Below are 14,540 nucleotides of genomic sequence, written 5' to 3'. Positions count from 1 at the left end.
CAGATACCCAGTATTTACTCAGAAAAAGTGTTAAGCCACAGTAGTAGTTGTACAATAGTAACTTAAACTAGGCTCAGGAGTAACTACTAATGGCATACTCTCAGGAGGCATTTCCCTGCTCCTGCCTGTTTCCCCTCTCCACGGTGGGTTGGATTTTGTGGAGGAGGTGGTTACATTGTAATAGCAATGGTATTTAGTAAGCATTTCTTCCATGCTGAACACTATGCTAAATTCTGGGCTAAATACAGAATTATTAGGTCGGATTCATTCATTCATTCAGTCGTATTTATTGAGCACTTACTGTAGCAAAGCACTGTACTAATTGCTTGGGAGAGTACAATATAATGACAAACAGACACATTCCCTGCCCACAAGGAACTCACAGTCTAGAGGGGGAGACAGACATTAATATGAATAAATAAATAAATTACAATATATACATATGTGCTGCGGGGATGGAGGGAGGATGAATGAAGGAGCAAGCAAGAGCGGCGCAGAAGAGAATGGGAGAAGAGGAGAGGAGGGCTTAATCAGGGAAGGCTTCTTGGAGGAGATGTGCCTTCAATATGATTTCGAGGTGGGGGAGAGCGATTATCTGTCTGATATGAGGAGGGAGGGCATTCCAGACCAGAGGTAGGATGTGTGCGAGAGGTCGGCGGCGAGATAGACGAGATCGAGATACAGTGAGAAGGTTAGCATTAGAAGAATGAAGTGTGCGGGCTGGGTCGTAGTAGGAGACTAGTGAGGTGAGGTAGGAGGAGGCAAGGTGATTAAGTGCTTTAAAGCCAATGGTGATGAGTTTTTGTTTGATGTGGAGGTGAATGGGCAACCACTGGAGGTTCTTGAGGAGTGGAAAAACATGGTCTGAACGTTTTTGAAGGAAAACGATTTGGGCAGCAGAGTGAAGTATGGACTGTAGTGGAGAGAGACAGGAGGCAGGGAGATCAGCAAGGAGGCCGATACAATAACAAGGCAGGATAGGATAAGTGCCTGCATTAATGTGGTAGCAGTCTGGACGGACAGAGAGGAAGGGGCTCTCAGACAAGACAGCAGTCCCTTATGGGGCTTTCAGTTCATGGGAGGAAAGAAAGATCCGGAGAACAATACCAGCAAAGTTCAGGATAAAAATAAACACAAATTAAAACAAATTTAAAAATCGCTACAATGACTAAATAAACAGTGCTGCAAATATTGTGGTGGAGGAACTGACAGGCTTCAGCAACACACTGAGCGGTTTGAAAGAGAGGGAGAAGTCAAGGGTCATGCCAAATTTGCGGGATTCAGAGGTAAGGAGGCTAGTGGTTTTGCCGATTGTGATGGGTAAACTGTTGAAGCAGTGTGGGCTTAGTACGGTGCTGTGCACATAGTAAATACTCAATAAATTCAATTGATTGATCGATTGCCTACAATCTCTCCTCTGTCCCAGCCTTCATTCTTCACTGTGCTGCTTGGATGATCCTTCCCTTGGGGAACTCATCCATTTCCATGGTTTCAACTACCACCTCTATGGGGTTGGTTCTCAAGTCGACCTTGTCTCCCCAATCCCTGTCCTCTGCAATCTCATCTTTCTTCCTACTTCTAGGACATCTGTACCTGGACAGGAGGCATGGAGTAGTGGATAGAGTGTGGGCTGGGAGTCAGAAGGACCTGGGTTCTAATCCTGGCTCTGCCACTTGTCTGCTTTGTGACCTTGGACAAGTCACTTCATTTCTCTGAGCCTCAGTTACCTCATCTATAAAATGGGGATTGAAACTGTGAGCCCCACTTGGGACAGGGATTGTGTCCAACCCAATTTGCTTGTATCCACCCCAGTGCTTAGTACAATGCCCAGCACACAGTAAGCGTTTAACAAATACCACAATTATTATTATGGTCCGCTGGATTCTCCAGCTCAAAATGGCCAAAACAGAAATCCTCATTTCTGATATGGAAGTGAACGAGTTTAGCATTGAAAGTTTTTGAGGAGTGGAGAGAAAGGTTCAGAATGACAATTTAGACTGTAGACGATAATCAATCAATCATATTTATTGAGCGCTTACTGTGTGCAGAGCACTGTACTAAGCACTTGGGAAGTACAAGTTATTCCCTGACCAGTCACAGCTGATGACCACAATCAATCAATCAATTAAGGGTATTTATTAAGTGCTTATTGAGCACAGTATTAAGAGCTTGTGAGAGTACAATATAACAGTTTGTAGACACGTTCCCTGCCCACAATGAACTAACAGTCTAGTGGGAAACCACAGTGCATTCATTCATTCATTCATATTTATTGAGTGCTTACTGTGTGCAGAGCACTGTACTAAGCACTTGGGAAGTACAAGTCAGCAACATATAGAGACGGTCCCTACCCAACAACGGGCTCACAGTCTAGAAGGGGGAGACAGACAACAAAATAAAACATGTAGACAGGTGTCAAAATCATCAGAACAAATAGAATTATAGCTATATGCACATCATTAACAAAATAGGATAGTAAATATGTACAATTAAAATAAATAGAGTAATAAATCTGTACATGTATATACAAGTGCTGTGGGTAGGGGAAGGATGTAGGGCGGGGGGAGGATGGGGAGGAAGAGAGGAAAAAGGGGGCTCAGTCTGGGAAGGCCTCCTGGAGGAGGTGAGCTCTCAGTAGGGCTTTGAAGGGAGGAAGAGAGCTAGCTGGGCAGATGTGTGGAGGGAGGGCATTCCAGGCTAGGGGAAGGACATGGGCCGGGGGTCAATGGCAGGACAGGTGAGATTGAGGCACAGTGAGGAGATTAGCAGCAGGAGAGCGGAGGGTGCAGGCTATAACAGTAAACAGACATATTCCCTGCCCAGAGTGACCTTACAGCCTATATGGGAAGCAGAAGGCTTTCAGTTTTTCACAACCCTGGTGAGTCTGGGGCAGTTGGAGGTAAGGTTTGTTGCCTAGAACAGTGAGGAGTGGAGATTCTGGTAGGTTCCCCCAGTGATTGCTGATACTACCCCAACTGTACCTGTAGCTGCCTCTCTATTCTCCCCCAAACTTTCTTCCACACTTAACCTCGTTGTCTGCCTCTGCTGCCCCTTGACTTGCTGCTGCCCGTTAATCACCTGAATCATCTCCCAGTTCTTTGCATCTTTCTTAAACTGTGGAGCCCTGGAAATGCTAATAATAATAATAATAACAATAATGGTGGAACTTACTATGTGCCAAGAAGCAGTGTGGCTCAGTGGAAAGAGCACGGGCTCGGAAGCCAGAGGTCATGGGTTCTAATCCTGGCTCCACTGCTTGTCAACTGTGTGACTTTGGGCAAGTCACTTAACTTCTCCGTGCCTCAGTTACCTCATCTGTAAAGTGGGGATTAAGCCCGTGAGCCCCACGTGGGACAACCTGATCATCTTGTATCCTCCCAAGCAATCAATCAATTGTATTTATTGAGTGCTTACTGTGTGCAGAGCACTGTACTAAGCGCTTGGGAAGTACAAGTTGGCAACATATAGAGACAGTCCCTACCCAACAGTGGGCTCACAGTCTAAAAGGGGGAGACAGAGAACAAAACCAAACATACTAACAAAACAAAATAAATAGAATAGATATGTACAAGTAAAATAAATAAATAAATAAATAGAGTAATAAATATGTACAAACATATATACATATATACAGGTGCTGTGGGGAAGGGAAGGAGGTAAGATGGGGGGATGGAGAGGGCGACGAAGGGGAGAGGAAGGAAGGGGCTCAGTCTGGGAAGGCCTCCTGGAGGAGGTGAGCTCTCAGTAGGGCCTTGAAGGGAGGAAGAGAGCTAGCTTGGTGGGTGGGCAGAGGGAGCAATTAGCAATTAATTCCAAGCATTTAGAACAGGGCTTTGCACATATCAAGTGCTTAACAAATGCCATCATTATTATACTGAGCTCTAGGACAGATACAAGATAATCAGGTCAGACATAGTCCCTGACCCTCATCTGACTCACAGACTAGGTAGGAAGGAGAACAGATATTTAATCTCCATTGTACAGATAAGGAAACTGAGGGAAAGGGACGTTAAGTGACTTGCCCACGGTTACAGCGGGCAGGTGGTAGAGCCAGAATTAGAATCACGGTCCTCTGACTCCCAGCTCCATGATCTTGACATTAGACCACACTGCTCCTAGGAGTGTCCTGAGGTATGTTCATAACACTGAGAGAGTTAACTCTGGCGGCCTCCGTGCTTTATTTTGTCAGTGGATTCCCAAGCCCTTGGCTGACCTGTTTCCCTGAGTCTCTTTCCCCTCCCCTCTACTCAGTCAGTCAATCATTCAATCGTATTTATTGAGTGCTTACTGTGCGCAGAACCCTGTACTAAGGGCTTGGGAAAGTACAACACAACAGTAAACAGTGACATTCCCTGCCCACGACAGGCTCACAGTCTGGAGTGGGGGAGACAGACGTCAATACAAATTAATAAAAATATAGAACGCTTCACGAATTTGCGTGTCATCGCTTACTGTGGGCAGAGCAACGTACGAAGCACTTGCGATGGTACAGTATAACAATATAACATATTCCCTGCCCACACTCATCTTTGCTTCCCACTGATCCACCCCACAAAGAAAGCAGATCTGAGAAACAGGCTGAAACAAATTCTCCTAAAATGAAAAAAAAAAAAATCAGAGCAGTAAGCTCTCATTTCAATCAAAACAGTAAACCTTAGGGGGCCCTAGAATTGGGTATATGAATCTGAAAATGTATTTCCCTGAAATAGCCTCAATTTGTTTCAGAATCACATAGAGACAAAAACACTTAAAAAATGTTTTGCAAATGAGTCTGTTCTTCCGGTAGTTTGTTAAGAGAGTTGACTGTGGAGGGCTGGGAAGCAGCGTGGCCTAGTGGATAGAATATAGGCTTGGGAGTCAGAAGGAACTGGGTTCTAATCCCGGCTCAGCCACTTGTCTGCTCTGTGACCTTGGGCAAGTCACTTCACTTCTCCTTGCCTCAGTTACCTCATCTGTAAAATGGGGATTAAAACTGGGAGTCCCATGTGGGCTATGGACTGTGTCCAACCTAATTAGCTTGCATCTACCCCAGTACTCAGTACGGTACCTGGCATAAAGTAAGCATTTAAGAAATACCAAACCCTCCCCCCACCGCCAAAAAAACAAAACAATTGATCAGTTGTATTTATTGAGTGCTTACTGAGTGCTTAGAGAGAAGCAGCATGGCTCAATGGAAAGAGCCTGGGCTTGGGAGTCAGAGGTCATGGGTTCAAATCCTGGCTCCGCCAATTGCCAGCTGTGTGACTTTGGGCAAGTCACAACTCCTCTGGGCCTCAGTTACCTCATCTGTAAAATGGGGATGAAGACTGTGAGCCTCACGTGGGACAATCTTATCACCTTGTATCATCCCCAGCGCTTAGAACAGTGCTTTGCACATGGTAAATGCTTAACAAATGCCATAATAATAATAATAATAATGACATTTATTAAGCGCTTACTGTGTGTAAAGCACTGTTCTAAGTGCTGGGGAGGTTACAAGGTGATCAGGTTGTCCCACAGGGGGCTCACAGTCTTAATCCCCATTTTACAGATGAGGGAACTGAGGCCCAGAGAAGTTAAGTGACTTGCCCAAAGTCACACAGCTGACAATTGGTGGAGCCGGGATTTGAACCCATGACCTCTGACTCCAAAACCCGGGCTCTTTCCACTGAGCCACGCTGCCGCTTATTATTATTATTATTAGTATTAGTATTAGTATTAGTATTATTACTGTGTGCAGGGAACTATATGAAGCACTTGGGAGAGTACAATATAACAATGTAACAGAGTTGGTAGACACGATCCCTGCCCACAGTGAGTTTAGAAGCGGGGACAGACATTAATATAAATAAATAAATTTATGGACAGGAACATAAGTGCTGTGGGGCTGAGGGAGGTGAAAATAAAGGGAGCAAATCCAAGTGCAAGTGCAACACAAAAGGGAGAAGGAGAAGAGAAAATGAGGGCTTAGTCAGGGAACACCTCTTGGAGGAGATGGGCTTTCAAATAAGGCTTTGAAGGTGGAGAGAGTCAGATATGACGAGGGTGTGCATTCCAGGCCAGAAGCACTATGTCGGGGAGAGATCGGGGGCAAGATCGAGGTACAGTGGGTTGGATGGCATTAGGATACCAAAGTGTGAGGGTTGGGTTGTAATAGGAGAGTAGCGAGGTGAGGTAGGGCAAGGTGATAGAGTGCTTTAAAACCAAGGTAAGGAGGTTCTATTTTACGTGGCGATGGATGGGCAACCACTGGAGGTTCCCGAGGAGTTGAGAAACATGGATTGATGGTTTTGAAGAAAACCGATCTGGGCAACAGAATGAACTATGGGCCAGAGTGGGGAGAGACAGGAGGCAGGGAAGTCAGCAAGGAGGCTGACACAGTAATTAAGGTGGGGTAGGATAAATGATTGGATGGCAATCATTGGATAGCAGTTGGGATGGAGGGGAAAAGATGGATTTTAGCAATGACGTGAAGGTCGAACCAATGGGATTTAGTGTTAGATTGAATATGTGGGTCGAATGAGAGATGAGTCGAGGATAATACCAAGGTTACGGGCCTGTGAGACAGGAAGAATGGTAGTGATGTCTACACTGATGGGAAAAGCAAGGGGAGGGCAGGATTTGGGAGGGCAGATCAGGAGTTCTGTTTTGGCCATGTTAAGTTTGAGATGGTGGCAGGACATCCAAGTGGAGATGTCTAGAATGTAGGATAAAATATGAGTCTGCTTTCAAATCCCAGCTCCCCCAATTGTCAGCTGTGTGACTTTGGGCAAGTCACTTAACTTCTCTGTGCCTCAGTTCCCTCATCTGTAAAACGGGGATTAAGACTGTGAGCCCCCCAAGGGACAACCTGATCACCTTGTAACCTTCCCAGCACTTAGAACAGTGCTTTGCACATAGAGAGCACTTAATAAATGCCATCATTATTATTATTATTATAAGGTGCAAAGAGATGACTTTGAGAGAAGGCAGGAGATCGCTCGCGATCCTACTCGGAAAGATGGGAGAGTTGAAGAAGGGGCAGGAGGAGGGAGGGACTGGAGAGGACCAGGGGAGATTTTAGGGAGATCATGCCTGAGAGTTTCAATTTTTTGACTAGAGCAGGTAGCCAAATCATTCATTCAATCATATTTACTGAAAACTTACTGTGTGCAAAGCATTGTACTAGGTGCTTGGGAGAGTACAATAAAACAATAAACAGACACATTCCCTGCCCACCATAGGCTTACAGTCTAGAGGGACAAGAGATGAGGGAAGCAGGGGGGCAGCAGGTTTGAGGAGGGAGTTATACTTCTGGAACAGCTGGCGAGGACAATGGGCATGAGTGTCAATAAGGATGGAGAAATAATACTTTTGTTGGGCAAAATTACCTTTAGGTGGATGAGATTGTCCTGATACCTAGATTTGCACCACCAGTGCTCTGCAGCTCATGCCCAATATTATTGATGGGTGCACACTCACCCATTAATAATAATAATAATAATAAAAGTAATACAGTGCTCTGCACACAGTAAGCGCTCAATAAACACGATTGATTGATTGATTAACAGATTGTGGTATCTATTAGGTGCTTATTCTGGGCCAAACGTGGGGTAGTGCTGGCAGAGGGGACCCCGTACCAGCCTCACAGGGGACTCACAATCTAACAGGGAGGGTGTCACCCTTCATCCGGGGATGGGTTCGTTCAGTAATCGGCGAGGCGAGAGAGAGAGAGAAAGAGCCCAGGGATGGAAAGCCTGAGTTTTATACAAAATTTATTCCGGGAGGCGAATTGAATTATTTAGTTGTTTAGGCGCAATGGATTGAGCTTCCCTTTCGGGAGGAATGCAATCAATTAGCAATATCCGAGCTTCCCTAACGGGAGGAACACAATCATCCGTTAATCGCGCGTGGGTGAGGCGGCTAGCTCTCACCCGTGTGCACTTCCCACTCGGGAAGAATCCACTTACTTTCCCACATGGGAGGAATTCATTACGTTACCCACGCACGTGGTGGGCGGCTAGCTCTCACCACGTGTGCTCTCCCTACATGGGAGGAATCCACTCACGATCCCCATCAGCAGCGGGGCACCTGGGTCCCACCCACGAGACACTCACCCGTCCCGCGGCCCTTGCCTCAGTGGGTTGGTTCTGGTTGCACAGCGGGCATCTGGCCTTTTGGGCAGAGAAAGACACATGGGCAGCGGCTGCTCCTCCTCCGGCTGCTGTGTGTTTTGGTGCTCTGCCCCTGAGGATCAGAGTCAGAGGCCACAGGTATTTATCACCTTTGCTCCTAGGCCATTCCAGCTTCTGGCCTCAGTTTATCCAATCTCTGCCCTCCCCCCTCTTCCATACCTAATTTGATAGGCACGGGGGCGAGGGACACCTTCTGTATTCCCGGCTTGGGCTGTCAATCTAGCAGTTTTGGTTGCGGGGGCGGTATCCCACCCTCACTTCCAAATCCCGCCTGCTGGTTCAGGCGGTCACGAGATAGCATTTGACCTTGAGATGGCCGGTACCCCGGGGTCACCTTGGGACGGAGGGAGAGCAGGTATTTAACCCCATTCTTACAGTTGAGGAAACTGGGACACAGAGAAGTTGCCTAAGGTCACACAGCAGACAAGAGGCAGGGCAGGAATTAGAGCCTGCAATCAATCAATCAATCGTATTTATTGAGCACTTACTGTGTGCAGGGCACTGTACTAAGCGCTTGGGAAGTACAAGTTGGCAACATATAGAGACAGTCCCTACCCAACAGTGGGCTCACAGTCTAAAAGAAAAAAACACATCGTGCCTGAACAGGGACTTGAACCCTGGACCCTCAGATTAAAAGTCTGACGCTCTATCAACCGAGCTATCTGGGCTCTTGGGGCTGTGCTCTTTCCACTAGGTCAAACTGCTTCCCAATAATCAGTCTCTCATCATCAATCGTATTTATTGAGCGCTTACTGTGTGCAGAGCACTGTACTAAGCGCTTCACATAATCTCTCCACATAATCCTTAAAATCGGGGTACTTCCTTGGAGCTGGGTAACTAATCTAGGTTCTGACAATGTTTGTGCTGTTTGTCAGGCCTAGGAGGGTGATGGAGGGTGGGCACGAAGCATGCTGTAATAATTAATAATACTGGTGATAATTAATAATGATAATTACTATTATTACAACTACTAATTGAAGCAGCGTGGCTTAGTGGATAAAGCACAGGCCTGGGAGTCTGAAGGACCTGAGTTCTAATGCCGGCTCCACCACAAATCTGCTGTGTGAACTCGGGCCAGTCAGTTAACTTCTCTGGGCCTCAGTTCCCTCACCTGTAAAATGGGGATTAAGAGTGTGAGCCCCATGTGGAATAGGAACTGAGTCCATTCTGATAACTTGCATCTACCCCAGTGCTTGGAACAGTACTTCGCACACAGTAGGCGCTTAACAAATACCGTAATTATTATTATTACTAGTATTTGTTAAGAGCTATGTGCCAGGCATGGTACTTAGCGCTGGGGTGAATATGAGCAAATCGGGTTGGACTCAGCCCCTGTCCCACATGGACACTTTATCCCCGTTTCACAGATGAGGGAACTGAGGCATAGAAAAGTGCAGTGACTTGCCTAAGGTCACACAGCAGATAAGCGGCAGAGCCAGAATTAGAACCCAGGTCCTTCCGACTGCCAGCAACCTGCTTTCTCCACTAGGCCACACTGCTTGGGTCTGTTGAGCCTGGCTTCTACCCCGGAAAAAAAAGATGAGGGCAGCCGTGTGGAATAAAACCATGGGGGCTCGGGGAGGGCAAAGGGGTGGCCAATCTTATCTAGACCAGGTTTTGTCCATTCATTTAGACTGTGAGCTCGTTGTCTCTCTATGTTGCCAACTTGTACTTCCCAAGCGCTTAGTACAGTGCTCTGCACACAGTCAGCGCTCAATAAATACGACTGACTGAATACATTAAATCGTATTTAGCGAGCGCTTACTATGTGCAGAGCACTGTACTAAGTGCTTGGAAAGTACAATTCGGTAACAGATAGAAACAATCCCTACCCAACAAATATCTAACAACAAAAATACCCCACAAAAATAGAGAAGTAGCGTGGCTCAGCGGAAAGAGCCCGGGCTTGGGAGTCAGAGGTCATGCGTTCTAATCCCGCCTCTGCCACTTGTCAGTTGTGTGACTTTGGGCAAATCACTTCACTTCTCTGGGCCTCAGTTCCCTCATCTGTAAAATGGGGATGATGACTGTGAGGCCCCTGTGGGACAACCTGATGACCTTGTATCCCCCGCAGCGCTTAGAACAGTGCTGGGCACATAGTAAGCACTTAACAAATACTGTAATAATAATAGTAATTATTATTACTACAATTCAATAACAGAGACAATCCCTACCCAACAGATATCGTGCCACGGTCTTAATCATTCAATCGTATTTATTGAGCGCTTACTGTGTGCAGAGCACAAGTGCTCTGCACACAGTAAGCGCTCAATAAATTCTATTGAATGAATGGACTGAGCGCTTGGCAAGTAGCGGGAAGCACCAGGCACGGACTCGATGGAGGAGCCAGGGCAAAGGTGGCCAGCTGGGCTGGCGATGCCCCCTTTGTGGGCGCGAGGGTGACGTCACGGGGGCAGGCCGGGGGAGGGAAAGAGGGAGGGAGGGAGAAGCGCAGCCTGTCTGTGACATCAGGAGGCAGGATGGAGGAGGGAAAGGAGGGAAGGCCTCAGGCTGTCTGTGACGTCACGAGGCGGACCCCCGGGGGAGAGAAACGACTTTTAGACTGTGAGCCCACTGTTGGGTAGGGACTGTCTCTATATGTTGCCAACTTGTACTTCCCAAGCGCTTAGTACAGTGCTCTGCACACAGCAAGTGCTCAATAAATACGATTGATTGATTGATTGATTGACTGATTGAGGGGGCGCAGTCCGTCCGTGACGTCACGAGGCGGGCCGGAGGCGGGAGACGCAGGCCGTCCGTGACGTCACGAGGCGGGCCGGGAGAAGGGAAAGGGGGTGCAGCCCGTCCGTGACGTCACGAGGCGGGCCGGGGGAAGGGAAAGGGGGCGCAGGCCGCCCGTGACGTCACGAGGCGGGCCGGGGGAGAGGGAAAGGAGGGGGAGCGCAGCCCGTCCGTGACGTCACCGGGAGGGCCGGGGGGGGGGAAGGGAGGTGCTCAGCTCGTCCTGACGTCACGAGGCGGGCCGGAGGCGCAGCCCATCCGTGACGTCACGGGGCGGGTCGGGGGGAGGGAAACAGGGAGGGAGAAACGCAGCCCGTCCGTGACGTCACGAGGCGGGCCGGGGGGAGGAAGAGAAAGTAGGGGGCCGCAGCACGTCCGTGACGTCACGGGCCGGGCCCGGGCATGGGAGATGCAGGCCGTCCGTGACGTCAGGAGTAGGGCCGGGGGGAGGGAAAGGAGGGGGAGCAGCTCGTCCGTGACGTCACGGGCCTGGGGGAGACGCAGGAAGCACGTGACGGCACGAGGAGGAGGGAAAGGGGGCGCAGCCCGTCCGTGACGTCACGGGCCGAGGGAGGGAGGCGCAGGCCGTCCGTGACGTCACGAGGCGGGCTGAGGGGAGGGAAAGAGGGGGGCGCAGCCCCCCCGCGACGTCACCGGGAGGGCCGGGGGAGAGAGAAAGGAGGGGCAGCGCAGCCCGTCCGTGACGTCACGAGGCGGGCCGGGGGGGCCGCAGGCCGCCCGTGACGTCACGAGGCGGGCCGGGGGGGAGGGAAAGGAGGGGGAGCGCAGCTCGTCCGTGACGTCACCGGGAGGGCCGGGGGGGAAGGGAGGAGCGCAGCTCGTCCTGACGTCACTAGGTGTGCTGGCGGGAGGGGAGCGTAGCCCGTCCGTGAAGTCAGGAGGCAGGCCGGGGAGGAAGGTGGGGGCGCAGGGTCGTCCGTGACGTCACGAGGCGGGGTGGGGGGGGAGGAGCGGGCGCAGCCCGTCTGTGACGTCACGAGGAGGGAAGGGGGGACACAGCCCGTCCGTGACGTCACGAGGAGGGCCGGGGGGAGGAGCGGGCGCAGCCCGTCCGTGACGTCACGAGGAGGGAAAGGAGGGGAACACAGCCCTCCGTGACGTCGCGGGGCGTGCCGCGGGAGGGAGGGAGGGAGGGAGGAGCGCAGTTCGTCAATCAATCAATCAATCATCAATCAATCGTATTTATTGAGCGCTTACTGTGTGCAGAGCACTGGACTAAGCGCTTGGGAAGTACAAGTTGGCAACACGTAGAGACAGTCCCTACCCAACAGCGGGCTCACAGTCTAGAAGGGGGAGACAGAGAACAAAACCAAACATACTAAGAAAATAAAATAAATAGAATAGATAGGTACAAGTAAAATAAATAAATAAATAGAGTAATAAATAAGTACAAACATATATACATATATACAGGTGCTGTGGGGAAGGGAAGGAGGTAAGATGGGGGGGAGAGGGGGACGAGGGGGAGAGGAAGGAAGGGGCTCAGTCTGGGAAGGCCTCCTGGAGGAGGTGAGCTCTCAGCAGGGCCTTGAAGGGAGGAAGAGGGAGGGCATTCCAGGCCCGGGGGTCGACGGCGGGACAGGCGAGAACGAGGCACGGGGAGGAGATTAGGAGGGGAGGGAGGGGAGGGAGGGGAGGGAGGGGAGGGAGAGGAGGGAGGAGGGGGCGAGGAGATGGACAGCCTTGAAGCCCAGTCCTGACGTCACGAGGAGGACCGGAGGAAGGGGGAGAAAGGCGGGGGGCGCGACCTGTCCGTGACGTCACGGGGCGGGACGGGGGGAGGGAGGGGCGCGGCTCGTCCTGACGTCACGGGGCGGGTCGGGGGAGAAAGGCGAGGGGCGCGGCCTGTCTGTGACGTCACGGGGCGGGCCGGGAGGGGGCGCGGCCCGTCCGTGACGTCACAGGCGGGAGGCGGGGACGGCGCCGGCCGGAGCGGAGAATCAAAACAAGGGGGCGACCCGCCTTTCCCCACCGGCCGGGCCGGGCCCCGCCCCTCCCGCTCCCCCTCCCCCTCCTCCTCCTCCCCCTCCCCCTCCCCCTCCTCCTCCCGCTCCTCCCGCCGCCGCCTCCGGAGGGCTGGGTGCGGGCCGGGAAGCGTGACTAGGGCCCGGGAGAGAGGGAGCGGGCCGACCCCGGCCGCGGGCATGAGCAGGCGGGCCCGGGGGAGCCTCCGTGGCTGAAGCCGGGGGCACCGGAGCGGGCAGCCCGCAGCGGCCCCGAGCCGCCCCGCAGGAGCCCCGCAGGAGCCCCGCAGGAGCCCCGCAGGAGCCCCGCAGCCGACATGCCCAACCCCAAAGCCGGCAAAGGCGGCCGCAAAAACAAGCGCGCCAACAGCAGCGGGGACGAGCAGGAAAATGGAGCCGGGGCCGGGGCCGGGGCCGGGGCGGCGGGGGGGCTCGGCGGGCCCGGGGGCCGGGGCCGGGGCCGGGGCGGCGGCGGGGGCCGGGGCCGCGGCGGGGGCCGGGCCGGCCCTGGGAGGCCCCGGCACGGGCACGGGCACGGGCACGGCCGCGGGAGCGGGAGCCGGGCTGCCCGCCGCCGCCGCCGGAGGAGGAGGAGGAGGAGGAGGAGGAGCGGTTGGAGGAGGAGGAGGAGGAGGGGGAGGAGGAGCGGCGGGCGCCGGGGGATCGGTGCCCAACGCCAACGCCCCCAGCAGCGACACCAAGAGCGGTAAGCCGGGGATGGGCGTCCCGGGACTCGGCGGGGCGGGCCTGGGCGTCCCGGGACTCGGGGAGCCGGGCCTGGGCATCGCGGACCTGGGCGAGTCGGGGCTGGGCGAGTCGGGGCTGGGCATCTCGGGGCTGGGCGAGTCGGGGCTGGGCATCCCGGGCCTGGGCGAGCCGTGGCTGGGGACCCCGGGCCTGGGCGAATCAGGGCTGGGCATCCCGGGCCTGGGCGAGCCGTGGCTGGGCACCCCGGGGCTGGGTATCCCGTGGCTGGGCACCCCGGGCCTGGGTATCCCGGGCCTGGGCACCCCGGGCCTGGGCGAGTCAGGGCTGGGCATCCCGGGCCTGGGCGAATCAGGGCTGGGCATCCCGGGCCTGGGCACCCCGGGCCTGGGCGAATCAGGGCTGGGCATCCCGGGCCTGGGCGAGCCGTGGCTGGGCACCCCGGGCCTGGGTATCCCGTGGCTGGGCACCCCGGGCCTGGGTATCCCGGGCCTGGGCACCCCGGGCCTGGGCGAGTCAGGGCTGGGCACCCGGGCCTGGGCATCCCGGGCCTGGGCCAGTCAGGGCTGGGCACCCGGGCCTGGGCATCCCGGGCCTGGGCCGGTCAGGGCTGGGCACCCGGGCCTGGTCCAGTGAGGGCTGGGCACCCGGGCCTGGGCATCCCCGGCCTGGGCGAGTCAGGGCTGGGCACCCGGATCTGGGCATCCCGGGCCTGGGCCAGTCAGGGCTGGGCCCCCGGGCCTGGGTATCCCCGGCCTGGTCGAGTCAGGGCTGGGCACCCGGATCTGGGCATCCCGGGCCTGGCCGAGCCGTGGCTGGGCATCCCGGGCCTGGGCGAGTCGGGGCTGGGCAGGCCGGGGTTGGACACCCCGGGGCTGGGCGAGTCGGGGTTGGGCACCCCGAGCCTGGGCAGGCCGGGGCTGGGCAGGCCGAGGCTCGACGAGCCGGGGCTGGG

At 53.6% G+C, this 14,540-nt stretch overlaps 1 protein-coding gene and 1 non-coding gene across 2 annotated transcripts in view; one reads left to right on the top strand and one right to left on the bottom strand.

Annotated features, from left to right (window-relative positions):
* Positions 1–8,748: 8,748 nt before the first annotated feature.
* Positions 8,749–8,821, bottom strand: TRNAK-UUU. The gene has a single exon. It is a non-coding gene; the product is annotated as a tRNA-Lys (tRNA).
* A 4,341-nt stretch (positions 8,822–13,162) lies between these two features.
* Positions 13,163–14,540, top strand: part of HECA (hdc homolog, cell cycle regulator) — a 64,633-nt gene continuing 63,255 nt past the window's right edge. Inside the window, exons 1-2 of the mRNA XM_038762402.1 lie at positions 13,163–13,293; positions 13,523–13,586. Coding sequence (XP_038618330.1) covers positions 13,198–13,293; positions 13,523–13,586 — 160 coding nt within the window. The 5' untranslated portion in view covers positions 13,163–13,197. The remainder of the gene's footprint in view (positions 13,294–13,522; positions 13,587–14,540) is intronic.

This window comes from Tachyglossus aculeatus, chromosome 2 (assembly GCF_015852505.1).
Source record: "Tachyglossus aculeatus isolate mTacAcu1 chromosome 2, mTacAcu1.pri, whole genome shotgun sequence".
NCBI lineage: Eukaryota > Metazoa > Chordata > Mammalia > Monotremata > Tachyglossidae > Tachyglossus > Tachyglossus aculeatus.
This window is presented reverse-complemented; position numbering and strand designations above follow the sequence as displayed.